Below are 25940 nucleotides of genomic sequence, written 5' to 3' on the forward strand. Positions count from 1 at the left end.
AGCACTTCAGTGTCTCCTTTCCTTGCCAGCCCAGACTGCTGGAAAGAGATGCACAGCAAGTGTTAGCTGCTGTGATCAAAAGGACTCAGACAAGAGGATCAGGAAGAGAGCTCGGTGAAGGAGAGCAGTGGGACGGCACGCACAGTTAGACCACCCTTTCCCTTCTGTGTTTGCTGTTCACCAAACAACCCGACAACAACGTCTGGTGCTTCCTGAACTGTGATGTAGAAGAGGCTCGCAAAACAGGCTGAGCACGATCAGCTCTGTTGAAGTTAGAACTCAACATGTGCGGAGTGGTTAAGCAACAAGCCCCTCGTGTTACACACCAGAGAACAGCAGAGCTGGAAGTGTAAGTCAGCTTGGCTGGCTCCCAGACCAGTGTCCTTCCACAGGATCATTCTGCCTTCCTTCAAGATCACTGAAATAGCTCAAATGTGCTGCTTAGAGCTAAAATAAGAGTAGGAGAAGATACAAAAAGGACGCTAGGTTACCCAATATAGAGCCAAACCCTTCTCTGTAACACCACAAAACTGCAAACAGCCGCTTTGTGTAGAGATGCTAATGGAGAAGCTCAGAGTCCCCATCAGCGCCAGGAACAGCAGTGCACTGCTCCATCTACAGTCCGAGGCAGCAAGGTGAGGCTGAGAGAGGAATACACGCGCCCCCTCCTACTATCTGCGGCCTCCAGAAGCTCTTGTAGCCTCTCAGCCTCCCTTCCTCTGCAAACACACGCACACACATGCCTAGAGACAAAAGGTGATTATCCTGGTGAGTCACGATCTGCACTGAAGGTTTGCTGAGCCCTCTGAAGACGGAACACTGTACAAACGGCATGCACAGCACCAGAAACCACTGCAAGGCCCGCTGCAGTCCACAAACGTTTCTCTGTTTAGGAAAGGCAAATAAAACCAAGTGCTGCTTTCGAAAGAACAATGGCGCTTGCTAAACAAACTGTTCTGCTCCAGCCGAGCCCAACTCGGGTCCTGTTGGAAGATCCTCATGACACTTCATCCGTGTTTTATCTTTTGCTCCAAATGGCCTCTTTGCCCTCTGCCCAGAGAGATGAGCCCAGTCTCACCCCCAGCTGCTGAGACCTGCCCCATGGAGAGTGTCTGTGGCAGTGGGGAGCACTCCTTTATCAGAAGGAAACCACTTACACAGACGGTTTAGCACAGTGATGGGGAGTGAGGCCTGTGCCTCCGGTGCAGGAGCCCACACAGGCTCACCCTGGTTTCGAAGAGCCAGCCTGGAAACCTCTTCACCACCAAAACAAAAGCATGTGCCATGCTGCTACCAGCAGCTCTCCTCTGACTCCACGATGCATCTCCTGCTTGATGCACTGTGATAAATAAGAGATCACTGAGAAATATCAGCTGGAGTTTTGATGAGTCACCTACCTTCAACATTTAAAGGGAAGGGAGGAAGAAAAAGGAGATGTAAGAGATGTAACCACACAACTCCCACAACGCTGCTGAAAACGAAGGGACTTGTGGCAAAGAGTCTCTGTAAATGTAACTAAGGGAACAAGACAAATAAGAGATCACTTGTAGCTGCACTAGTCTGAGGCTATGAGTAGGAGAGCGAGATAATAGCTTTTATTAGACAAGCTGGTACAGCTGAGGAAGAAAACATGCATCAGAGCACACCCCCCTCTCTTCAGGTAGTGAAGTTAAGCTGTATTTTGCTTTTAGCACTCTGGGAAAGGACAGTTGCTTGTACCCAAGGTGATGACACCTGCTTTCAGGCTCAGCAAAACCAGACTGAATTATCTGAAACTACCTTACCAGCTTTGCTCACAAAATCATTCCTCAGTTATCCACGTTTTTTCCAACTCTGAATGGAACAGAATGTCTCTGTAAACGCTGACAGCAAAGGTGACCTCCTGACAAGGGGCTAGCACATGCCACGCTTCTCCAGTCACATTTTTAGGGATATCCTTGAAGATCCCCAACTTGTGATTATTTGTCATTTTCCCCTCTCATCTATCATTTTGATGAATCAGAAAGCAATTACCGACAGAATAATTCTAAATCTTGACACTGCAGCTACAGACCTGCCAAGCTGTGACAGCTTGAAAAATGCTTGAAAATGAAGCCAAAAATGAATGACTCTCATCCCCGGATGAGTTTCTGAGCCGTTGGAGACACAGGCTGTCGCTTTGTAAACAACTCCCCCCACCTCAGGAAGAGGAGGCTCCATGCTCAGGCAGGTCAGCACCACATGCCTCAATCCAAATATCATCCCCAGACCCCCAGCTCGACCCATCACGCAGCACCCAGCTGATGCTCTGCAACCAGCAAAATAGAAGGGCTCAATGCGCCTGGAGGAGAGGAAGTCTTTACAGGATTTATCTCTTTATAGAGCTGGGTCTTCACAGGACTACAAAGGCCACACGGGTCCATCTGCAAATGCCACTGAGCTCTCAGGAGATCCACACTGTCCCACTGCCCAAAGCAAGTCGTGCACACAGCACCTCTCTCTCCTCCAAGGCCAGGCCCTGCATGGCAGGGGGAAAGCAGCCCTTTCTCTAGCACCAACCTGGGGTCCTCAAGTCCCCAGCCTGCTGCTTTGGGGCATGGAGGGCTCTGCACGGAGGCTGACAAGGACAGGGTCGGGGCTACTCAAGAAGCATCACGCTGGGGAGGAAGCATGGGGGATCCCAGACGGGATGAGGGGATCAGCCACAAGGAGCGCGCTGGGGCTACCCCAAGAGGGGCAGGGGGACAAGAGGGGCAGGAAGCCGGCCACAGGGCTGAGCCTGGGGGATGCCGCAGGGGAAGGGGCTAGGGCAGAGCCGGGAGGTCGGGTTTGGGGAGCCCTCCCGAGGGTAGAGCCCCATGAGGGGTCCCAGAGTGTCCCCAGAGGAAGGGGCGCAGTACCAGTGACCCCTCCAGGGCAAAGGACTGGGAACAGCCCCCGAAGAGAATGATACCGGGTGTTCCCTCAAGGGAAAGACTGCGCTGGTGGCCGGCCCCCGATCACCGGGACGGAGGCCATGGGCATGCCTCGGGGTTCAGACCCGGAGCAGCGCCAGGGGAAGGGGGCATGGAACGGCCCCGGGGGAAGAGAAGGCCCCGAGCGGGGAAAGGGGATCGGCGCCCGGCCGCGGGAGCCCCGCGGCGGATGGGCCCCAAGCGAGTCCCGGGGCAGCGAGCCCGGCGCGGAGCGGCAGGCCCCGCAGGGCACAGGTACTCACCGGGACCGGGCCTCCCGCGGGCCGGCGCCCAGCCCTCGCCGGGCCACCCCACCGCGCCGGCCCCGGTCGGCGGGTCCCTCACCCGAGCTCAAGTTGGCGGCGGAGGCCTCATTGCCCTCACCCAATATGGCAGCGGCAGCTTCTCCATAAGTCACGTGGCGGTCGCGGCGGTGAAGCGGGAGCCGCCATGCCGCTGGCGGGCAGGTAGCGGGCCCGGCACGAAGGCGGACTGCGGGCCCCGACCCCTTGTCCCGGGGTGCGCCGGGAGGTGCCGGGGCTGCCGCCATTTTCTCATCCCGGTACCGGGTGCCGCAGACAGGGCGGTGGGCGCTGGTTTCCAGAGAGGTGGCCAGCGCGGTGAAGAGGAGCACCTTCAACCCTCTACCTGCGTAAACCCGGGTGCCTCAAAAGTCACCGTAGCAACCGACTGCTCCGCTGACCCGTTCGCACAGGCAGGGAGCCGCCGGCAGCCGCCAGTCCCCGCCACCCTTGCCCACAACCAACATGGCCACCACCGCCTCGCTCCATGGTCTCGCGGGAGGACCCCTTGCTGGTGCTAAGCGGAGGGATCTGGCTGTTCTCGCGAGAGCTGCAGCAGGCGGTGGCCATGGCGGACGGGGCGGGTAGCAACGGGGACGCTGCGGGGCTGCCGGTGGGCAAGGAGGCGGGTGAGGAGCCGGGGACCGAGGCGGTGGGGTTAGAGGTGTGCGGCCTGCCCGGGCTGCTGACGCCCTGGCTGTGTGTGGTGTCTGTGTGTGTCCCGCAGTGGAGCGCCTGATCCGGGAGAACGGGCACATCTTCACGGAGGCGCAGTGCAAGGTGTGCAGCGCGCTGCTCATCTCCGAGTCCCAGAGGCTGGCTCACTACCAGGTAGGGAGCGGGGACCGCCGCCCGCCGCCGCCGGGCACCGCGGGGCGCTGAGCAGCGGGCGGGCCGGTCTCTGTCTGCTTTCCGCAGAGCAAGAAGCACGCCAACAAGGTGAGGCGGTACCTGTCCATCCACGGCGGGGAGGAGCGCGGCCCCGGGAAGAAGATGAAGCTGGATGCGAAGCAGGTGAGGGGGTAGAGGTGAAATACGGGAGACGTGCTGGGCTAGAGGCTGTTGTACGGCCCCGGCACTTCTATAGGGTAGAGTTGGATAAGCTCTTAGGTACAAGCTCCTCCCTGTGAGGGTGCTGAGGCGCTGGCACAGGGTGCCCAGAGGAGCTGTGGCTGCCCCATCCCTGTTGGTGCTCAAGGCCAGGTTGGACACAGGGGCTTGGAGCAAGCTGCTCCAGTGGAAGGTGTCCCTGCCCATGGCAGGGGTTGGAACTGGATGAGCTTTGAGGTCCTTTCCAACCCAAACCATGTTATGAGTATGAAAACGCTCTTGGAAAGGAACCTGTGATAAGTGGAGAGCTTGATGGTAGGTGTGTTGCTGGGCCTTGTCCTAGTAAGCACAGTTCCTGCTGCCCTTCCCATTTCAATAGCCTCTGTGAGTATGTCTTCCCCAGTTAAACAAACAAATGTTGCCTTTTATTGATAGTCTTGTTCAAAAGGGCAGGGAAGAGCTGAATGGGAGCAGCAGCTTCTCAGGAGTGTCATTGCATAACCATTACTGTCACAAGAGCGCATTGGGTTGACCGTCTACTGGGACTCTCATTCCCGAGCGATCTGGGTTATAGTTATGTAGGTTTCCTTGGCCTGTAGCTGGAGCCTGTTGGTCAGTAAAGGCACCACATTCCACTCGGCCATCTGTCTGCCCCGTGACTCATTTGGGAAACAGATTCTACTTCTATGATTGCTTCAGCTTTAATCCCTAACTCCCCAACATTTGCAGGCGGGGGGGGGGGGTGTGGAATAAAAGCAGATGCCTTCTCACATAGTGTTAGGCTTAGAAATGACTGCTGCTGCCTGCTCCGCTGGCGTCGTGTTGCAGATGACCCAGCTGATAGTGGTGTTGGTGTTGCTTAGTTCACACCTCGCAGAGTAAAAGGCTGCCTGTTCCAATTCTAGCAGCCACAAACTTAACCTTATCCTTAATCCATCCTGCTCAGTCGCTCTTCTTTAACTTAACACGGGTGTCTCCAATTACCTTGTTTATTTAGACCCCCAAACCTTAGTGTTGCTTCTTAGCACGAGATGGTTGGATGAGGGGACCTGCAGAGATCCCTCCCAGCCTCAGCCCCTCCGCGGTTCTGTGTGCACAGGATAGCAAGCAAGAAGGCAGCAACGGGGAAGACAGGAACAAGTGTTGTCCCATCTGCAACATGACCTTCTCCTCACCAGCAGTGGCAACGTCTCATTACTTGGGCAAGACTCATGCCAAGAACGTGAAGCAGCAGTCCCCCAGACTGGAAGGTATGGCTGTCTGCAGCACCTGCAGGTTGTACCAAGAGGCTGTCAAGCCATATAAAAGTCAAGAGGCTCGTTAGTCCCCAAGTATAAACTGTTGTGAGGATGTGTGCACTCTTTACTGTGAAGCAGAGTAAGCCAGCAGTACACTTCCAGAAACGTGGCCTCTCAGAAGCCTGCTTGGTGGGCTGGTGTTGGCAGAACCTTGTGTGTTGCTTTGTTGAGGAGAAATGCAGCTTGTGGCAGTGTTGTACCCATCCCTGTGTGTAGAAATGTTTGTCACAGGTTACAATGCTCACTAAGAGCATGAAGTGATGGGTGAAACTTGGATATAGCAAATTCATCAGGCTGATCAGCTACAAAGATGGAGCCTCTGGAGTTCAAGAACTTGTGAGCTGCAGATAGGCAGGGACTGGGAGGGTGTAACTGGGAAACATCAGTGTGTGCTTGTCCTGACCTTGTGTTTTTCCCACGGCACCTACTGCTGGCTGCTCTGGTGATGTGAGACAGTGCAGGCAGACCTCGGGTCCGACCCAGTGCAGCTGCCTGTGTGTCTCAGACAGAAGAGCCCAGAGGATGGCGGGGCGGAGACCAGCTGTCCAGGGCAGGAAGTCAGCCAAGAGCTTGGGGTACTGTAGCTGGTCAGGATGGAGGAAGAGCACAGCCTTTGAGTGCACCTGAGGGCAGCAGCTTGGGCTAGCTCCAAGCTGGGATCTTCCAGGCAGATGCTGTCCCAGGGTGTCTTCATGGCTTTGCTTTGTGTTACACAGTGAAGCCACCTCTGGGGTCAGGGTGGCCCATTGGAATGAGCCGAGCCTTCAGGAAGGGGGGATGTACATGAGCAATCTGGTGTGTACCTTCCATTTCAGCATGAGAGGAGCTCTCTGATCCATAGAAGGTTCCTTGCTCAGGTCTTTGTCACCTCCTAATGAGAGGGTGCAGGTTTCTCCATCAGACAGAAGGGCCGCTTGTCCATGTCAGACCTGGCCCATTCATGCTATTTCTGAGGCAACACTCTTCGTGGTTCAGGATCAAGTCCTGCACTGCACCATGTTTCCCAAAACATTCTTGTCTTTGCTGCACAGGGACTGGTACCCATATTCTAGCTCGGTGGTGGTAAGGGCAGGTGGAAGCTTCTTCATATCCAGGATTTCTTGAATATAGGCATGCTTGTGTTAAGGAGAAATACGCAAATCTGTTGGGACATTTTTAACCCTAGCAGTTTTCCTGGCCTACTCTTGTCTTACCACACACCGTTCAGTTTGCAGTGTTAAGGGAAGAGGTAGGAGCAATGTGAATTTATCTAGATGTCTTACATTCTCTGTCTGGGTTTGGGTTTAGGTGCAGTGGGCTATATTTTTTAATGTGGGTTTTAGGGAAATAATGTGACTGTTCTTTACGTCTGAGTTCTGTGACTGAGCGGGAGTTTGGATTCACCCTACAGAAGCAGTGCCCCCACTGAAACATCCTGCGGCACTCCCCACCTCTACTGTGTCTTCTAATGAAGAGAACAAGGACATTACTGACCCAGACAAGTTCTGTAGCCTCTGCCACGCTACTTTCAACAACCCCCTTATGGCAAAACAGCATTACGTAGGCAAGAAGCACAGAAAGCAAGAGACCAAACACAAGCTGATGGCACACTATGGCCGAACCCCTGATGCACCGGCATCGTCCTTCATGGGTGAGTTCTCAGCAGGCAGGGAATAAATAGCTGGAGAGCAGCAGTATGTGTCTGACAGGTCTTTGGATGAGAGTCTGTGTGGAGGGAGCAGGGGAGAATTGCTTATGATGAGGATCTTGATTATATGCCCTAAGATTGATTTGGTTGATGTTCTAACCCCCTGGCAGCAGGAGAGGTTTTAGATTGTAGCTACTAGTGACAAGCTTTGCGCTGTATTTTGCAATGTTGTCTAATCAGGGATGTGTCCTCTTTATTTTTTGTCTGGCTAATCCAGGGATTTTGGCCAGTGCTGTTTCCAGCTAGGTGATTGCATCCAAAATGGAAAGATAAAAGTGGCATTTGATGCTTCAAAAAACATCTTTGGAGGGGACTTACCAGAGATGGAAGGAATAGGTTTAACTGCACCTGCTGCTTCAAAGCACATGAAAGCCAGAGAGATTCCCCCCTGGATGCTTTTCTGCCTCTGTGTGGGCACTTCATGTGATGAACTAATGCAACTCTCTCTGCAGCAAGCAGGAATGTGGGGGAAAAAAATGAAAAAGAGCTATTAAGGAGGAACTTTAGGCAGACAGCTAAAACTCATTTGGTTTATGATCTGCTGCTTATGAGCACTTCTACACAATGAAGGCCCTTAGAGTCCAGTAAAAGCATTAGGAGCTCACAGTAAACTCCCTTGTTCCTCCCAGCAGCCTTCTGTTGGGCCAAGAAGTCTAGTGCCTGCTAGAGGCTTGAAGTAAATAATAAGCAGACAAATCATCTTTAAATCTTCTTTGAGGGCTTTGTTCTCTGTCGTAAAAACCCACACAGGCAGAAGATTAATTATTCTAATTCTTTTCAGGCCACCTTTAGATACCGGTAGCACTTATGAGAAATGAGGCTCAATTATCCAAGTAATATTCCTTCCCACCTCATGTAGTCGTGTGGGAGATGGAAGGTGCTTGCTCTCCAGCAGTACCCATCTGCTCTTCACCTAATTAGTGAGCTCTGATGAATGGTTCCAATCAGCGTGAGTCAGGCGCTGACAGTGGCAGAGCTGCAGCCCGGGCAGGTGGGCGGTGTCCTCACCTGCCTGATGGATGTGTCCCATCAAGCACCAGCAGAACCCCAGTACTTGAGGATGCGGCTCCATGGACCTTGGGCTATTCAGGAGAGGTTTTGGAGTCAGGGGCTGCTTAGATGTGATGGGCTGCAGTCAGAGGTGTTTTCTTCTGCTCTCTCTGCCCACCTCTGTGTCCTAACAGCCATGCCTGTCCCTGAACTCCTCTCTGCTGGGACCTCTCTGGCAGCACATAAAGATGTGTTTGTTGCAGTGCAACACCAAGGTATTTGTCTGCTGAAAGCTCCTCTGGGAACTGCCTGTTTGGGGTGCAAAGGGGCAGTTTAGACAACTCTGCACACTGCTGTTTGCCAGGTTTACAGCAGAGAGATCCTGACTCAGTTGTGCAGGGCAGCAGACACGAGGGCTGTAACAGCTCCTCCAGCCTTTCCTGCCCAAGTCCATCTCTGTTTTAGAGCTGTATGTCTCACTAGAGTCTCAAACCTTCCTGAGGTGTAGCAGAAGAGTGGGGCAATGTCTGCTACATCATGTGCTGTGCTTCTCACTCAGTGATTATGCTGCTCTGCACCCCTGGGGTATGTCTGCTCTTTCACCTTAAGGAACTGTTTTCCTTGCAAGACAGGCAAGAGCCTTTCCCCAGTGAGCCCAGATACAGGAGCACTTAATGTCTTGAGGACAACTGCCAGGATTTTCCCCTGTTAGAGACTCCTGTGCTGAGCTGTGCTGCCATGCTTGCCTGGTTGGTATCTGTGACCTCCTGAACTTTAATTCCAGCTGGAGTTGTCATGTTACACAAAACCATTGATCTGTCTGGTACTACTATTGTTGGAAACCTTCTTTTTCTCTGGCAGTTAACTGATACTCTGAGTGTAGCCAAACTGCTTGAGAGCTTAATATTCTCAGTTGGCACCTGAGCAAGGCTTAGCAGAATGCTGCGCTGTGGAGCTGGACATTGTGTGTAATCTCCTCTGGCTGCTTTTTTTAATTGAAACACTACAAGCTTACAAATTATCTTCCTCCTTTTCTGTTCATGAGATGTACAGGTCAGGCCGAGTGGGAATTAGAGAGATAAATGTTGTTGCAGCGTATCATCAGGGTTGGTGTACTAATGCTGAGACTTTTACTATGTCTGATATTCTGAAGTGTTCAGAGTAAATGTGCCTTTGCTTTTATAGATAAACAAATCCATGTGCTGACCAGGAAAGCATTTCTGGCTTAGGGATTCTCTCACAGTGACTGGCGGTGAGGTGGGGTAGTGGGATGCAGCGACCTCCCCATCTAGTCAGGCTCTTGATTTGCTCTTTGTCTTTGTTTCGCAGTTGTTTAACACATGAGGTGATTGATTATCTCACTTGTCTCTAACTCAGGCACCAAGTTGTTGGCTAGCTGTGTGTGTGCTAATACTGCTGTCTGTTTCAGCTGGGAAGGGGTACCCCTGCAGCACATGTAACATAGTACTGAACTCCATAGAGCAGTACCAAGCTCACATCAGTGGCTTCAAACACAAGAATCAGTAAGTAACCTTCTTGTCTAAGAGTGTTTCCAGCCTCGCTGTTCTAATCAGTGGCTTAAGTATAACTTAAAATGCAGTTTCCAGCGCGTATTTCCAGCTGACTTGTGAGCAGAATAGCGTTTGAGCAAGCTTCTGCTGTTTGTCCTGAAGCCGGTTCACTTCAGCAGCTCCCTCTGCAGACAGCTCTGGGATGCTGCTGAAGTAGAAGGGCCATGCGGTTCTTGGTAGCTCAGCACAGTGTGGACCTTTGCAGGGAGCGTGTCCAGCCTCAGCCTGACACCCGTTAAACACAGTTTCTGTAACAACCGAGGCTTTAATTAAAGCCTGGCTCAATGGGGGGGGGGGGGGGGAATCTTTTTGCCATTCTAATCTCTCTTGGGGTTGCTCAGCTTAAAATTTGGCGTGTAGTCAGAGCCAAGCCTGTATTCCTGAGCTCGCTGTCACAGTTGGGGAGTTAAATAATGGCATCCCTGCATATATGATTAATAAAAGAAAAATGAGGCTGCCAGATGATTAATACAAAAACCACTTGTTCTGGACACTGTCAAAGTTCAGATCTCTAATTTCAAAGCATTTGCTAAAAGGGGCTCAGTAATGAGCTTGGATTGCTTAGAGAGGAGCGTAGAAGAAAGTGGTATTGGGAAAATCCTACCTGAAGCAAGGACAGACTCCTAGCCAAATTTCCCAGAGAGGACAAGAGGAAAACTGGGATCTGTTGTTGCCTGTCTGTGGAATAAGAGCCCCATGCTCCCTTGGCTCTCTGGAGTACTTGATTGGAAGACACGTGCTCCATCTGTCAGCCCAGGCAAGTTTTTGCTCTTGAATGGCACAGCTGGATCAGTGAATAGCAAGTATCCAGTTCTAGACAGATAACACTGAGGATGTTCCCCACACACACACACACATAAACGTTCCCTTAAGGTTATGGATGTTGTCTGAGTTTCTGCAGTCACACAACTCCCTTTCAGAACACAGTTCCTGGATCCAGCTTTTGGCCCTGCTCCAGGCCAGCTCCTGCAGCCTGAAGAGAGGCAGGACACTTGCTCTGTAATGGAAGCTCTATAACAGTCCTCGAGCTGTGCGCTAGCTGATGCTGCCATGCTAAAGGTATCTGTTTACACACAGGCACAGAGGGCAAGGATGCACTTGGAAGCTGTTTCTGGCAAGTTGTTTACTTGGCTGCAGTAGGCTGTTGCTCCACTGACAGCCATGCCTGCTGAGCAGTGATTGCAGCTGGCAGGTTTCAGAGCACTTCTGACATTGTCTCCTTTTTTCCCTTCTCTTCCTTTTGCTCCCTTCCATGTCCAGGATGCCAGGAGCAGTGTCGGTTGTTGGACCATTCCAGCCCCAACAGTATGTCCGGGAAGAGTCAACTGCCCCAGGAGGCTACAGTTATTTCAGCCAAGACTTCTAGAGCAAGTTGCAGCACTGTTCTTGGAGTTGTTGGTGGCCCAAGAACACACATCCTTTGCCAGCCTACAATGGTTTCATTATCCCTCTGGATAAGCAAAGCCCTACCCTCCTGTGTGCACCCGTTGAGCAGAACGGGGTCTGAATCTGTCAGGAAAAGGATCCAGCTGGAAGAGACTTGCTAGACAGCAAATACTTCACTCCCTTAGAGTAGTTTTCATTGTGTAATTGCTTCCTGTGAAGGTGGGTGCGGTGTGAGAGGAAGTGTGTACCTGGTTAAAGGAGGGTTTGGCAACAGGCTGGTAGTGGCCACCTCCTCCCTCACCAGAGCAAATAATGGATTCCTGCACCTGGAGGGCAGCATCCCGTGCTCAGAGGTGGCTTTTGCTTGAGGAGAGCTCCTCTAGACCGTAGTGAGCAGTGTGGATGGGACACGGTGCAGGCTGCTTGGCTTTGTATAGGTTAAAGTAGGAAATAACCAGTGTGGCATCTCCTTCTGTGCCTCCTCCAGTCAGGTTTGTATGCAGGGTTCCATGAGTCACAGATTGCCATCAGAGCCTTTTGCAGCCGCTGGTTCTGGAGCTGGGTTGTTTGGGTCTGTCTCACTTGTAGTGACAACTTCTAGTGTGTAAACTGCTGCTGGTGGGAGTACAGGGATGTGAGAAGGGTTACAGCTTCTGGCTCACCCCAGCCCTCTGCTCTGAGGGTCTCCACATGGAAGGAAGTAACTGTTGAGCCTGGTTTCCTATGGAAACAGGTGTACCATCGTTCACAATGTGTGTCTTTACCCCCTGTGACTTAAACTCAGCCAAACTTGGCAGCGGTGGAGATCTCCAAGGTCTGAATGAAATCAGCAGAGGAAGGTGGAGCAGGGTGGGTTCATCTCTTAATTCTGTCAGGGTCTTCATGGAAGTGCAGCATTTTCCCTGCTACCAAAATACTCTGGGGAAGGAGGGTTTTAAGGGAAAAGAGAATAAATCTAGATGCAGCAGACTACAGTATAGCATAGTCAAATCATGAGCTGACTAAAAATCCACAGTCTTTGGTAAACCTGCCTTAGTTGGTCTTTCATTAGACACTACTTGCCCAGCTCTCTTCAAAAGTTCTTACACATTTCTACCATCCCAGAAAAGGGGTGTATTTCAAACACAGGAATTCAGTCTGATGGTCTCTTCATGGTGCTAATGTACCAGATCTGTTAGAAAAGGCCCCAGAAGGAAGGGCAGCACCTGAGACCTGCTGTGTGTTTTGGATGAGTTCTTTAGATGCTTTACTTTAAGCTAAGGTATTGCCTGTTCTCTGCTAGCCCACCACAAGAGTCCAGGCGTTGGAGTGCCCTCGTGTTCAGTGCCAGTGCTCTTGAGTCAAGCATCCCATGTCCCAGCATGCCGGGGCCGGCTGAGCCAGGCTGCTGCCTCCTGCCTGGCCCCAGCAGCTGCTGGAGGACCCTCTGGGCCCTCAGCTCGCAGGTTGTGTGCCAGGGGAGCAGCTGAGCCGCACTGGAGGGGCACTTCCCAAATCCGCTGGTCAGGTTAAGTGAGGAGAGAGCGAGCTGTTTGCTAATCTCAGTGTTTGGAGTGCCTGCTTTCCCTTCCCCTCTCCAGGCTGTGCATGAGCTTTGTTTTCCTTTACCCTGCACAGAATCTGCCATCTTCCCTTAGGACAGGCTCCTGCTGGTCTGGGTTCGCCTTCCTACTGTTTTCCGGGCTTGCTCTGCTGCTGAGGCGTGACCTTAATCTCCTGCTACAGAGGGGAGTCCTTTTAAACCTTGCAAGCTGATCAGTGAGTAGAAAATTGTGATGACCTGAGGGAAGCTGTGTGCCTGATAGCCCTGGATGGCCTCCAGCTCCGAACTCTGCTGTTCTGCTCTCGTCCTGCTGTACCAGGGCACGTGCCCACTAGAAGTGCTGTGCGTCGACACCAAGAGGGACCCATTTCCAGCACTGCCCAGTCCGGTGTGTCACTCCTGTCTGTGTACTGACAGCTTTGCCTTCCCCTGTACACAGTGTTTATGTATCTGCTGTTTCCCTAAGGTGAAGCTCTCCAAATAGAGTGTTTATTACTACTTTTGGGTGCTGTCTCTCTGCAAGAGCCCTTCCTGGGATTTTGCCATACTTCAAAGCAAAGAACAGGATGCAGACACCTATAAATATTTGGGAGGGGCGGGAAGCTTGTGTTCCCATCTGCCCCCCAGGCCCTGCTGTCATCCTGTGGCACCCTGAGGTCCAGACCAAGGCAGTAAGAGCCTTCCTCTGTGCTGCTCTGGCAAGTCATGAGGCCTTGGGCACACCACAGTCATCAAGGGGAAGACGGGACAGTCTGGGCTGGGAGGCTGCTGGCGCTTGTGCAAGCTGTTGTGCAGCTTGTGCCGAAAACATCCATGACTGACGCTGGGCTGTTCTGTGCTGCCAGAGCAGTGTGATGGCAAACACACAGTGCTCTGCTGCTGTCCTGTTCGAGGGCAGCTTGCTCGATGGGGCAGGCTTGGGAGGCAAGAGTGCATGGGACCAGTGTCCCCAGGAGCAGTGCAGGGCCTTGTGCTGGCACCACTGCCATCGGCGGTGTGAGTAGTGCTGGGAGGGACAGGCTGCGTCTGCCTCCAGTGGCACACGGCTCTGCCAGGGCAGCGTGCCAGCTGCTGCCAGCCTGTCCCTCGCTGACCCCTTCCCCTCCTCACTGCAGGGCCATGGTGTCTGGCACCTCTCAGCTCTTCCATGTGTGCAGGCGCTCACTGGGACAGGTGCAGTTGGTGGCTGTGGTGCTGCCTGTGCCCCTGGCATGTCCCCTTTGCCAGCAGCAGGGTGGCTGGCAAGCCTCTGTGCTAGGGCAGCCACAGCCAGGAGCCCCTGCCAGCCATCCTGGTGGCTGCAATGCCCATGGTGGGTCCACGCCAGGCCCATCCCTGTGCTCCAAGCACACAGACCAGGTGTGTGCCAAAGTCACTGGTGTCCCTGTTGTGATGGCTGCCCATCCTAGAATCATTCTGTCAGGGTTGGAAAGGACCTTAAGATCATCTGGTTCCAACCCCACTGCCATGGGCAGGGACACCTCCCACCATCCTGCTGCTGGATGGCTCAAAGGGACCCCAGTGCCCATGGACATCCCCAGGAATGGATGGAACAGGAACAGGAGCCTTGCTGTGGGACCAGAGCCGTCCCACATGCTGGGAGAGGCTGAGGATGGAGCATGGCCCTTGTCCCCAGTGCTGGTGAGCTGTCAGCCCCGTGCCCTGCCGGGCTGTGGTCAGGGCTGCCCAGTCCCGCTCCTCCCTGCAGGGGCCTCTGCAAGCAGCACCTCTCCGGGCTGGGGCTCTGGCTCCTGCGCTGGGCCCAGCCCCAGTCCCAGCGCCTCCAGGCTGGCAGGCACGGAGCAGGGCACGGAGCCACCCGCCAGCCACGTCCCCATGGAAGCGCTGCCATCCCCTGCCCGTGCCGCAGCCAGCTCCATGGAGCCTGCCTGGCCGAGGAGCTGCTGCTCCCCCGGGTGCCGCCGCAGCCCCAGCCGCTGCCATCCCTCACGGCCCCGCTGGCTCCAGCGAGTAAATCAGGTGCAGATGTGGAGGCAGGGCCCGGCGCCTGCTTGCGATTAGGGGCTGGGAGCAGCGGGGTGGCCCCGTTCCTGCCTTGCAACCCTCTGCTATGGGCGCATCACTCTGGGGAAGAGCCCCAGTGCCACAAGAGGGATAGGGATGGCTGGCAAAACCTGCTTGCTCGGCCCCTGGATGGGCACCGTGGTGCTCAGCCCAGCGCATGGAATGTGCCACATCCCCAAGGGGAACAATGCCCATCCTTGCTTCATGCACCCCATTCCTGTGCCAGCTGCAGCCCCAGTGCTTCCCAGCACACCCAGGATGGGCAGGGGCAGCAGGGCTGTAGCAGGGATGAGGCATGGCACTGCCAGGCCAGCCCCAGCCCATGCGCATAGCTTTCAGCACCCAAATCCGGGAGTGCTCCTGTGCTGTGCTGGGGGCTTGGCCACAGCCAGGGTTCCTGGTATCCCTGTCCGGCAGCCCCTGCACCGGGCCCCATGTTCTTGGCTCCCAGGAGGAAGCAGCAGATTCGTGTTTGCCAAGTTCTGCCTGGTTAAATCTTAACCGGGCCGGGCTGCTCCATTGGTCCCTGCCTGCTGGAGATAAGGATGGGCAGGCAAGAGAGAGCAGGGAGTGAGCACTGCCCCAGGCCCTGGTGCTCACCTCCAGAGCATCCTGCCTGCCCCGCAGGTCCCTGCTGGTACGAGGACAGTGGGTTGTGGCCAGGACCAGAAGCCACCAGCAGGGCTGGATGGAGCCGTGTGCTCCGGGGCCGGGCTGACCCCTCCATGCTGAGGGGTTCACATCTCCCACCATGTGGCATGAGCGTGCTCGGCCTCAGCCCCCGGGCTCTGTGTGTGTGCGGGGCGCAGGGAGCCCCAAGCAGCAGCCGTTCAGGGGAGGCCAAGAGAAACTTCCAGGAGGAAAGAGCCCCCCGGGCTCCGGCTCCCCCCCCGCAGGAGCCACCGTGCCACAGGTGCCACCGCAGCGGGAGTGGCGGCAAGCGCTGGGGCCAGGCACAAGGGGCGGCTGTGTTCCCGCAGCCCCGGCTGCCTTCCAAGAGCAATATTGTTGGCACCAGGCAGGCTCCCTGAGCCGGCAGCGCATACACGGGCCTTTCATGAGGGGAGCGGGGATGATTTACTGCCTGGGGGAAGGGGCAGGGGAGGGAGGATGGAGCCCAGCGTGCGGGCTTACAGCCCCTAGTGCTGCAGGGCCCTAGGCATGTAAGCGAGGCGATGGTCTGGGGGGGGGGGGTCACCTCTCCTCGGTTGGACATGGGGCAGAGCAAGTCCCCGGCCCCATCTGCACAGCACCGCTCTGCTCACTGCCCCATCTGCGGGGCCCTGGGGATATGCTCCTGCCTTCTGTGGCTGTGGGGACACGTGTCCCTTGCGGTACCACAGCTGATGGGAGCAGGGGCAGCAAAGCAGGGTGCTGTGGCAGGGGTGCACCACAGCGGGGGTGCCGGCGCTGGCACAATCCCCGCTTGTTGAGCTGCTGGCGTGGCGCAGGCTGTGGCGGTGCTGCCGGCAGCGGGTGGCAGGCGGTGGGGCTGCGCTGCCATGAAGGGCTTTTTGTTTGCCATCAGTTGCTGTTATAAATCAAGCCAGGCAGGCAAAGCCCGGCCCTGCGCTGCTCCACGGCAGGGAAGTGACCGGTTCCCAGCAGCCCACAGCCCAGCCTGCCAGCATCACCCTGGCCCTTGGTGTGACACAGCGTGAAGGGCCAGCAGTGGTCCCCATGCACCGCTGCACCCAGCACCGTACCCACCGCTGGGGTAGGAGGGTTCTCTCCATGCCCATCCCACACAGTGGCTCCCACAGGCTCCCCTGAGTCCCAGCTCTCCCCCGGCATTCCCAGTGCTGGGAACAAACCCCTTCTCTCTGGTTTTAATTTGGTTTCGGTTCGAGTTGAGCTGAACCCAACATTTTTGTGTGCTTCCGGCACGCTGCAGCTCTGCAGGGGCGGCTGCTGCGCCGTGAAATTGATGTTCTCGTCGCTTCACGCACCGGCAGCAATGAACAGCTGCTGGGGACTGCCGGCCCCGGGCTGCTCCGGCTGCCCCTGCACCCCGGGGGGGGACCAGCACCCCGGGGGCAGCAGCATGGGGTGCGTGGTGCTATGGGTACCACAGTACCAATGAGCCCTTGCAGGGAAACCGTGTCGTGGTGGAAGTTGCTGGTTTCACATGGACAAGGCTGGGCCCTGGTCCTCTTGGCAGGGCTGTCTGGGGTGAGCGGTGACAGTGATACCCGCACCCTGCTCACACAACCTCAGGATCCATGCTGAGCGTGGGCAAGGCTGTGTGTGAGACCTACCATGGCCCCTAGAAAGCAGGAAGATGGCGAAGCAGAGGGTGATGGCAGCAAGGGAAAGAGGCTCTGGAGTCAGATCTGCCCATGTGCTTTGGGCACCCTCAGTCCTCTGTTGCCAGCAGCAGGATGCTCATGGGAAGGTGTGCCTGGGGACCATGCTGGTTCTGAGGGCCTGAGGCCGGACTCCTCCAGTGCCCAGGTGTGGGCCAGTGGGCAGCGAGGCCTGGGCATAGTCGGGTCTGCCCGCCCCAGTGCAGGCAGCAGCATGGGGAAAGTGAAGGCAAAGTGTTTATGGGTCGGATTAGGGCCACTCCAGCCCTGGCTCGCAGCCTGGCCGTGTTTTACGATGCTCGGTTATGGGCTCCTAATGAGGGTCACAGCCACTTTATGGCACCAGCAGCGATAACGCTACAACTAATTGCAGCACAATTAGCGAGCGAGCTGATGGGCACCCAGCAACGCCATTACCCAGCCCAGGCCAGGGCTGCCCGCCGGGTGGGCACCGCTGCCGTGGAGCCCGTGGCATCCCCGGGGGGAAAAGGGGATGGAAGCCGCTTTGTCCTGATGCGCTACTCCCGACCTGGGGACCCGACATGTGGGGTCTGCACGGGGGGGCGATGGGGGAGCAGCTCCGGGGGGTCTCAGCCCCCTGCAGGTCCCCACCCGCGGGCGGTGCTGCGGAGGCGGGGCCGTGCCGGGGGGTGCGCAGAGGCCGCCTCTCGGTGCTGGCCGGGACGCGGGGGTGCCCGGTGCCGCCCCCCCCCCATCCCGGCGTTGGGTCTGTTCGCGAAGGAGCCGGCGGAGCGGGGCCGGTGGCAGCAGCGGCGGCTCGGGACCGGTCCCCCCCTGCTCTCTCTACCCCCCCCCCCCGCCTCCGGCGCTCCGGGCGGGGCCGCTGTAACCCGAGCCCGCCCCTACAAAGTGCCCGCGCCCGGCGCAGCGGCGGCACGAGAGAGCCGGAGCGAGCCCGGAGCCCTCTGCAGCCGCCCCGAGCCCTGCCCGCCATGGGGCCGCGGTGTGGGGCGCGGTGGCGCTGAGCCCGCCGGCCCCCGGACTTTGCCCGGGCCCTCCCCGCGCTGCGCGGCGGCTCCGCCGAGGGATCCCGTCACTGCCGGTAACGCCGCGACCCTCGCCCTCGGGACCCCGCATCCCGCACTGGGACCCCTCTCCCCGGCCCCCACCCCGTGCCCGGTTAACCTCTGGCCAGGAGTCGGTTCCTTACTCCAGCCGGGACCCCCCCACTCCGGAGCGGTCGGAGGGGTTGGTGCTGGTAGGGCTCTGTCTCCCCATGCCCAGGGACCCCCGTGCTCTGCCCCCCCCCTCCGTGCGCACCCGCCGTCGCCGTGCCCCGGGACCAGCCCCCTGCTCCCCCCCGGCGGGTCCCTGCCTCTCCCGGCTCCGCTCACCCGGGTCCTGCCTGTCCCGCAGGGTGGGAGCCGCCGCGCCGGAGGGGCCTGGAAGATGCGGCCCCTTTCACAGGTCCTGGTGGGGCTGCTGCTGGCGGCTGCTGCTCGGGGCAGGGAGATGGAGCCAGGTACGGCTGCGAAACGGGTGTTGGGAAACGGGGCTTGGGACGCTGCAGTGGGGTCCTGCTTTCTGGATGCTGTCCCCGGCTGGGCAGCGAGCCCTTGGGGGTGCTGGGTGCAAGCGCCATGGCTCTGACTGCGGGGCTGGTCTGGCGGGAGCTGGAGGCACCCATCCGGCTGGGGTCCGGCTCGGAGGGTCCGCGTCTCCATCACCGGGCGAGGAGGTGTGGAGGCTGGAAGGGGCAGGGTGGCTTCGAGCAGGCTGTCCCTGCGCTACGGGGGCTCAGCTTGCTCTGTGGACCCGCAGCAGAGAGGGATGTGTGAACGCTGTGGGCTATGCGGGTTGGGCATGGCTTGGTGGGGAGCGCAAGCGTCTTGGATGGTCCGTGACCCTCGGTGGTGGGTACAGGAGAAGGACACGTTCCAGGGCACCAAAGGGCCGGCTGTCCCCCATCTCCCCTGTAATGGCCATGCAGAGAACTGGGGATACACGTGTATCCCCCCAGACCCCTGCATGCAGCAGTTGGACTGTGATGAGTATTGCTGTTCGGTGGTTGGGTTGTTTCTGCCCTCCATGTGCATGCTGCTGCTGCTGGCCATCGCCAGGCAGGACACCACATCCAAGCCTCGGCATTGCCGGGCCCAGCCAGGTGGGGGTGCGGGGGGGGTATCCCAGCCGTGCCTAGGGCATGTGAAGCTCCAATGGTGGGTGGCCGGGAGGGTTTGGTGCCCTCGGGTGAGGCAGGATGGGCTCGAGCACCCTGCGTTGGTGGCAGAAGGACGGTGGCATGTGTGGCCTTGGACGGGGACATGCCGCTGGGGAAGCCATGTCCCTGCGCCCCGGGGCAGAGTCCGGCCCTCGCCTGCCAACAGAGCTGGGCATGGGCTCTGTTGTACCGTGTATTCTCCACCCTGGGGTGGGCACACGGTGGGGTCCTGCTGGGAAGGGGTGGTCACCGGGGTGGGCACTCACGGCGTCTCTGCAGAGCTGTTTGAGAGCCCGTTGCTGGAGTCAGAAGAGGAACATCTCCTGCTGGACCCGGGCAATGTGTTGAAGCTGTACTGTGATGCCAACCAGAGCCGTGCCAGCGTGGTCTGGTACAAGGAGTCCCGGCCACTCACCTCGGGAGGCCGCATCCGTGTCCAGCAGAGCCTGCTGGAGATCTTGGAGGTTGCCTACGAGGACTCAGGGCTCTATGTGTGCCGGGCACGGGGGACAGGGGAGATCCTGCGCAACTTCACCATCTCCGTAGTAGGTAGGAGCCTCTGCAGCACCCAGCTCCCCTCAGGGCAGTGGCAGCCCCTGCCCACCCAGCCCTGCAGGCAGGGATGTCCCTCCCAACCCATTTTCCTTTGCAGACTCGCTGGCGTCAGGTGATGATGATGAAGATAGTGATGGGGATGGTCCTCACCGAGATGGAAAGGAGGAGCCTGTCTATGTGCACAGAGGTCAGTGCCACCCCAGGCAGGATCAGCAGTTGGGGCACTACTGCTGCCTGCTCACAGCACGAAGTGGCTGGGAGCCCCCCTTGACCCCCTCCTGATGTACATCCCATGTCCCCCCAGCTCCTTACTGGACTCACCCACACCGGATGGACAAGAAGCTGTACGCGGTGCCTGCAGGGAACACAGTGAAGTTTCGGTGCCCGGCCTCGGGCAGCCCCAGCCCCAGCATCCGCTGGTTCAAGAACGGGCGCGAGTTCCGGGGGGAGCACCGCATTGGGGGCATCCGGGTAAGGGACAGGTCCCACCTCCGCAGCCTCCCCTCCTGGATCTGACTTTCCCATCACACTTCCCACCTTACCTCCCCCCTCTGCAGCTCCGGCACCAGCACTGGAGCCTGGTGATGGAGAGCGTGGTGCCCTCTGACCGCGGCAACTACACTTGCCTGGTGGAGAACAGGTTTGGCAGCATCCACTACAGCTACCTCCTGGACGTGCTGGGTGAGTGCTCCTTGCTGCGGTGCTTGTTCTGGCTCCCTGCTTCCCCCATGCCTGTCAGAGGGGTTGGGATCATGGGGAAAGGGGCAGAGGAGCCTCTCTGCTGGCATTCCTTGTGCCCAGCAGACATGGGGATGGAGGCCAGGCTTTGGTCTGCACGGGTCTGCTTTGGGGCTGGGGAAGGGCTCTCTGTGGCTTCATTGTGGGTTTAGAGGGAGTGAGAAAGGAGCCCTTCTCTGGGCCACTGTGTTGATGCTGCTGCTCTGCTTTGTGCACAGAGAGGTCCCCACACAGGCCCATCTTGCAGGCTGGGCTGCCCGCCAACACCACAGCCTTTGTGGGCAGCGATGTGGAGTTCTTCTGCAAGGTCTATAGTGATGCCCAGCCTCACATCCAGTGGCTGAAGCACATCGAGGTGAACGGCAGCAGCTATGGTCCCGATGGGGTCCCCTACGTGCAAGTGCTCAAGGTAACAAGGGCTGGAAGCACCCAGGTCCCAGATACCCGCCCTAAAGTGGTGATGGGGCAGCACAGGGTGCCCTGTGGAGGAGGGATGCTGACCATCCATCCCTCTCCCTGTCAGACCGCAGACATCAACAGCTCGGAGGTGGAGGTGCTGTACCTGCGCAATGTCTCTGTGGAGGATGCTGGCGAGTACACCTGCCTGGCAGGGAACTCCATCGGCCTCTCCTACCAGTCTGCCTGGCTCACTGTGCTGCCAGGTAAGGTGGGGGTCCTGGGGTGGGAGCTGGGACCCCTGGTACACAGGAACTGTGGCTCCATTTGACTGAGTCACTCCCTCCAGAAGAGGAGCTGGTGCGGGAAGCTGAAGCCCCCGAGACCAAATACACAGACATCATCATCTACACCTCGGGCTCGCTGGCCGTGGCCATGGCCATCATCATCGTGGTGCTGTGCCGGATGCAGACTCAGTCAAGCAAGCAGCCCCTGGAGCCCATGGCAGTCCACAAGCTCTCCAAATTCCCACTCATCCGACAGGTTGGTGCTGAGCTGGAGCCCTGGAGGTGTTTGGGGACCGTGGCAACCGACTGGTTTCACAGTGCTGCACCTTACCTTGCTACCAGTCCCTCCTTACTGCTTCCTGCAGCTCCCTTGCCCCATGGCTTCAAGTGAGGGTCTCTGGCTCTGGAGCTGAGGTCCCTTGGGCTCTCTCCACAGTTCTCCTTGGACTCCAGCTCCTCCGGGAAGTCCAGCACATCCCTGATGCGCGTCACCCGTCTCTCCTCCAGCTGCGCCCCGATGCTGGCTGGGGTCATGGAGCTGGACCTGCCCCTCGATGCCAAGTGGGAGTTCCCCCGAGACAAGTACGGCGCTGTGTAGGGCAGGTTTGGGGCTGGGGCTGCCCTGGGGACAGCAGCACACGGGTGATGGATGGGGAGGTTTCTGGCCATCCCTGAGCACCTCAGCACCACTGTACCCTGGTGTGCTGGGATTCAGCTTGGATGGAGAGGGGCAGCCCTGTGGGGAAGCAGAGCCATCCCTGTGGTCCCTCATGGTTCTGCCTGTCCCTGCCAGGCTGGTGCTGGGCAAGCCCCTGGGCGAAGGCTGCTTTGGCCAGGTTGTGCGGGCAGAGGCTTACGGCATTGACAGAGATCGGCCAGACAGAGCTGTCACCGTGGCTGTCAAAATGCTGAAAGGTAATGGCTCCTCACCAGTGTCCCAGGCAGGGAGTGCAGCGGTGCCAGGCTGTGGTGCCACCCTGCTGGCATGGTGACACAGCCCTCCTTCCCCAGACAACGCCACTGACAAGGACCTGGCTGATCTCATATCCGAGATGGAGATGATGAAGCTCATGGACAAGCACAAGAACATCATCAATCTCCTGGGAGTCTGCACGCAGGATGGTGAGGGGGCTCTGCAGGCAGGGCATGGGCACGGAGCGGGGAATGGGGGCTGTAGGGTTCGGTAGCAGGCGGGATGCTGTGGTGGGGCAGGGCAGGGGCTGAGTGGAGTGAACTGAATGCTCCTGCAGGTCCTCTGTACGTGATTGTGGAGTTTGCTGCCAAGGGCAACCTGCGCGAGTACCTCCGTGCCCGCCGCCCCCCGATGCCTGACTACGCTTTTGACATGGCTGTGATGCCCGAGGAGCAGCTCTCCTTCAAGGACCTGGTCTCGTGCGTCTACCAGGTGGCCCGTGGCATGGAGTACCTGGAGTCCAAACGGGTAGGACTGGTGTGGGGACTGCATGTGCTCAGCACAGCCTTGGGGAGCTGTGGCAGTGATGGAGGGCCTGTGTATCCCTGGTGGACCCACTGTCCCCATGGAGAAGGAGCCCAGCCCTTTCCCTTGCATTGCCCAGAACCTCCCAGCTACATCCAGCAAAGCTATGGGCAGCTAACTCCCTAAAAATATGGGGTTTAAAGCCTGACCCACCTTCTGGGTGCTGGGTCAGCATCTCACCCCCTCCGTGGGTGATGTTCTCCCTGGCAGTGCATCCACCGTGACCTGGCTGCCCGCAACGTGCTGGTCACAGCAGAGAGTGTGATGAAAATCGCTGACTTTGGCTTGGCCAGGGATGTCCACGACATTGATTACTACAAGAAAACCAGTAATGTGAGTGGGGGCTCTGAGAGAGGGGTGAGGGATACAGGGACCTCCAGTCAGGGCTGAGCAGGGGGTTTGCTCTCACAGGGTCGCCTGCCAGTGAAGTGGATGGCACCTGAGGCCCTGTTCGACCGTGTCTACACCCACCAGAGCGATGTGTGAGTCCTGGGGCTGAGGGTGCTGTTGGGTGTGGGGTGGAGATGCTTCCTGTGGGGTTCAGGGCAGCGCTGTGGGGTTGTGCCTGTACTGGAGTGTCCCCATGAGTGGTTCAGGGGTACTCCATGAGCACAGCAGCAATCCCGGGGCACATCCTCACCAGGGCTCTCTCTTCCTTGCTCCCATGCAGGGTGCAGGAGGGTCAGAGAGGTCCTAGGATGTGATTGACCCCACTTTGCCATGTGTGATTCCAGGTGGTCCTTTGGGATCTTGATGTGGGAGATCTTCACACTGGGGGGCTCCCCCTACCCCGGCATCCCTGTTGAGGAGCTCTTCAAGCTGCTGAAGGAGGGGCACCGCATGGACCGGCCATCCAACTGCACCCACGAGCTGTGAGTGCCGGCCAGGCAGGGTGGGCAGGGGGCACAGTGAGCCCCTGTTAACGTGCTGTCCCCCCCCAGGTATATGCTGATGCGGGAGTGCTGGCACGCTGTGCCCTCGCAGCGCCCCACCTTCAAGCAGCTCGTGGAGGGGCTGGACAAGATCCTGGCAGCCGTTTCGGAGGAGGTGAGTGGCTGAGGGGGGTCATGGGCAGCATGGGCACTGGGAGCACTGGTGCTGATGGTACCATCTCTCCCTGCAGTACCTGGATCTCTCCATGCCCTTCGAGCAGTACTCACCCTCCTGCGAGGACACCGCCAGCTCCTGCTCCTCCGATGACTCTGTCTTCACCCATGACCCCCTGCCACTGGCTCCACGCCTCTTCTCCTACCCCAGCGTGAGGACTTAAGGGTGGGCAGGGAAGGGTGATGCCGAGGCTGCCTCTGCCCTCGCAGGGAGCGGGTCCATGTCCCCACAGGCTCCCTGCTTTGTCGGGTGTGAGCAATGCGCAGGTAGGCCCCCGAGCTGCAGCACTGGGGCAGGGTGTCCTTCTCTCTGGGCTCCATTTCAGCACCAAGCCCTCAGTCCTGGCTGAGACCTGCCTGGCACTGCAGGGCAGCGGGAGCCAGAGCCTCTGCAGGGTGGGCAGTGCCTGGGATGCCCATGGCGTCACCCAGGTAGTTGGGCTTTGGCTTCAGTGGAAGTGCCAGTGCCTGCGGGGCTCCTGCTGCGTCTGTACATAGCCACAGAGATGAATATTTATGTACGTGGAATACCAACCTCATAAATTATTTTTTGGAATAGACCCCGGTGCAGTTTCTGGGCTGCTCCTGGGGCTGAAGGGCTCAGATGAGCTTGGAACGATGGAGCAGGGGCTGCCTCCTCACCAGCTCCGGGCCCTGTGGGTGCTGCTGGGGGACAAAGAGGCAGTGGCACAGGTGCAGGAAGCCATGTCCATGCTCCCACTCGCTCCGGCACAAAGCACCCTCGCATCTGTTCCCCATTAGCTGCTGCTGCGCTAAGCCACCGTGAACTGCACTGCCAGCATCACCCTGAAACCGATCCCACAACTGCTGCAGGCTCCCAGGCTGGGAAAGCGCTCTGGGGCCCGGCCCTGGGCCTGGGGATCCCTGCACCCCCCCTGCCTGCACCCGCCCCGGGGCTCCAGATAAGAGTGGGTTACGGTGCATGGCTGCCCTGGAGCCCCTGGGAGCACGAGCTGGGGGGCTCCAGCCCCAGGCCCTGCTCCCCGATGCCTGCTTTGTGCATCCCCCTGGGCCGCGGTGCCCAGAGCACTGGCAGGGAGGGCTGCAGCTGTCTCACCCCCTCCTGCCAGCCTGCTCCGGGTCTAGGGTTTCATCTAGGGCCAGGCTTTGCCGGCCGTTAGCTCCAGGATCTTGTTTCCTCCTCCAGCTCCCAGCTGTGCTAGCAGCCCCCCCAGCCTAACGCTGGCTCTGCAGCATGACTTGCCCCAGGCTGGTGTGAGAGGAGGGCTTGGCAGGAGCTGTGGGGCAGCACCTAGGCCAAGGGCAGCTGGAAAGGGGGTCCCTCGGTCCTGCCCCCTGCTGTGATGGAACTGGGGTTTGGGCTTTCAGGATGCTGCTTGTGGCTGCCCTTGTGCAGGGCTTGGTTCAGCCATGGGTGCAGCACCTCACATGCAGATCTTAGCGCTCTCCTGGGCTCCCCTCCTTGTCACAGCCCCTTGCAGGGCTGCTCTGGGCACCCAAGCCCCTGGGGCGTGCTTGCAGCCTGCATCCCCAGCCCTGCTCCCTGGTCCGGGGCTGAGCCCCAGCTCCAGCACGGCAGGCAGAGGCAGGAGTGAAACCTGCCTTGCCCGGGAAGGATCCCAGCTGTCCGCTAATGTGCCAGAACCAATGCATTTCACACAGCCCCTGAATGGAGTCTCCATGCTTGGGGCAGACAGGAGCAGCAGGGTGCTGTGGGCATGGCCAGTTTAGGGGTGATGCCAGGGCCTGGGGACTGGGGGCAGGCAGTGGGGGGGGGTGGGAGGGTGTAGTGGCAGTGCTGTGTGGGAACGCTGCCTCAGGAAACCAGTGGGATTTACTGGGCTACACGCTAAATCCCCCTCACAAAAGGGGCCTGTTCGTGCGGACAGGATGCTGGTGGCTCAGCCACACTTGTTTGGCCAGCAGAGCCTGGCGGATTAAGGACAATTGGTTCAGCCCTGACAGAAAACACCAGGAATGTTAAACAATAAAAACCGCCTCCAGTTGTCGTGGGGCTGCGGGACCCCCTCGCTGCCCTGTGCCCACAGCCCCCGGCACCCACTGCTGCTGCAGCAATGTGGGGTGCACTGGTGCCTGGGCATGGA

The 25940-nt window shown here is 58.1% G+C and overlaps 2 protein-coding genes across 9 annotated transcripts in view; one reads left to right on the forward strand and one right to left on the reverse strand.

Annotated features, from left to right (window-relative positions):
• The window catches only part of UIMC1 (ubiquitin interaction motif containing 1), a 38263-nt gene extending 34908 nt beyond the window's left edge, over positions 1-3355 (reverse strand). For 4 of the 6 annotated variants that reach the window (XM_061360220.1, XM_061360217.1, XM_061360221.1 and 1 more), the window contains exon 1: positions 3197-3355. The gene's annotated coding sequence lies outside the window, so the exon portion shown is untranslated. Of the gene's footprint in view, positions 1-326; positions 1085-2053; positions 2321-3196 lie in introns of those variants that run through there. The other 2 variants (XM_061360219.1, XM_061360218.1) reach the window with 2 other exon arrangements.
• Positions 3356-3751: 396 nt separating this feature from the next.
• On the forward strand, positions 3752-24388 carry FGFR4 (fibroblast growth factor receptor 4). 3 transcript variants are annotated; one of them, XM_061360225.1, is made up of 21 exons: positions 3752-3864; positions 3963-4066; positions 4154-4249; positions 5385-5535; positions 6974-7213; positions 19553-19822; positions 19926-20015; positions 20133-20299; positions 20386-20509; positions 20785-20975; positions 21090-21228; positions 21312-21505; positions 21686-21831; positions 22043-22164; positions 22261-22371; positions 22500-22690; positions 22958-23080; positions 23159-23229; positions 23482-23619; positions 23689-23794; positions 23871-24339. In XM_061360225.1, the coding sequence occupies exons 1-21, from the start codon at positions 3804-3806 to the stop codon at positions 24015-24017; spliced, it is 2982 nt and encodes a 993-aa protein (XP_061216209.1). In that variant the 5' UTR covers positions 3752-3803; the 3' UTR covers positions 24018-24339. The 3 variants fall into 3 exon arrangements, with proteins under 3 accessions (XP_061216209.1, XP_061216207.1, XP_061216208.1); XM_061360223.1 differs by lacking the exons at positions 3752-3864; positions 3963-4066; positions 4154-4249; positions 5385-5535; positions 6974-7213 and adding exons at positions 18013-18154; positions 18469-18574 and having other exon boundaries at positions 23871-24388; XM_061360224.1 differs by lacking the exons at positions 3752-3864; positions 3963-4066; positions 4154-4249; ... (1 more) ...; positions 6974-7213; positions 19553-19822 and adding exons at positions 18013-18154; positions 18469-18574 and having other exon boundaries at positions 23871-24387.
• Positions 24389-25940: the final 1552 nt, after the last annotated feature.

The sequence above is a fragment of the Neopsephotus bourkii genome, unplaced genomic scaffold (genome assembly GCF_033783945.1).
Source record: "Neopsephotus bourkii isolate Nb327-2 ecotype Australia unplaced genomic scaffold, CSIRO-AGI_Nbou_v1 NB_1016, whole genome shotgun sequence".
NCBI classification, from domain to species: domain Eukaryota; kingdom Metazoa; phylum Chordata; class Aves; order Psittaciformes; family Psittacidae; genus Neopsephotus; species Neopsephotus bourkii.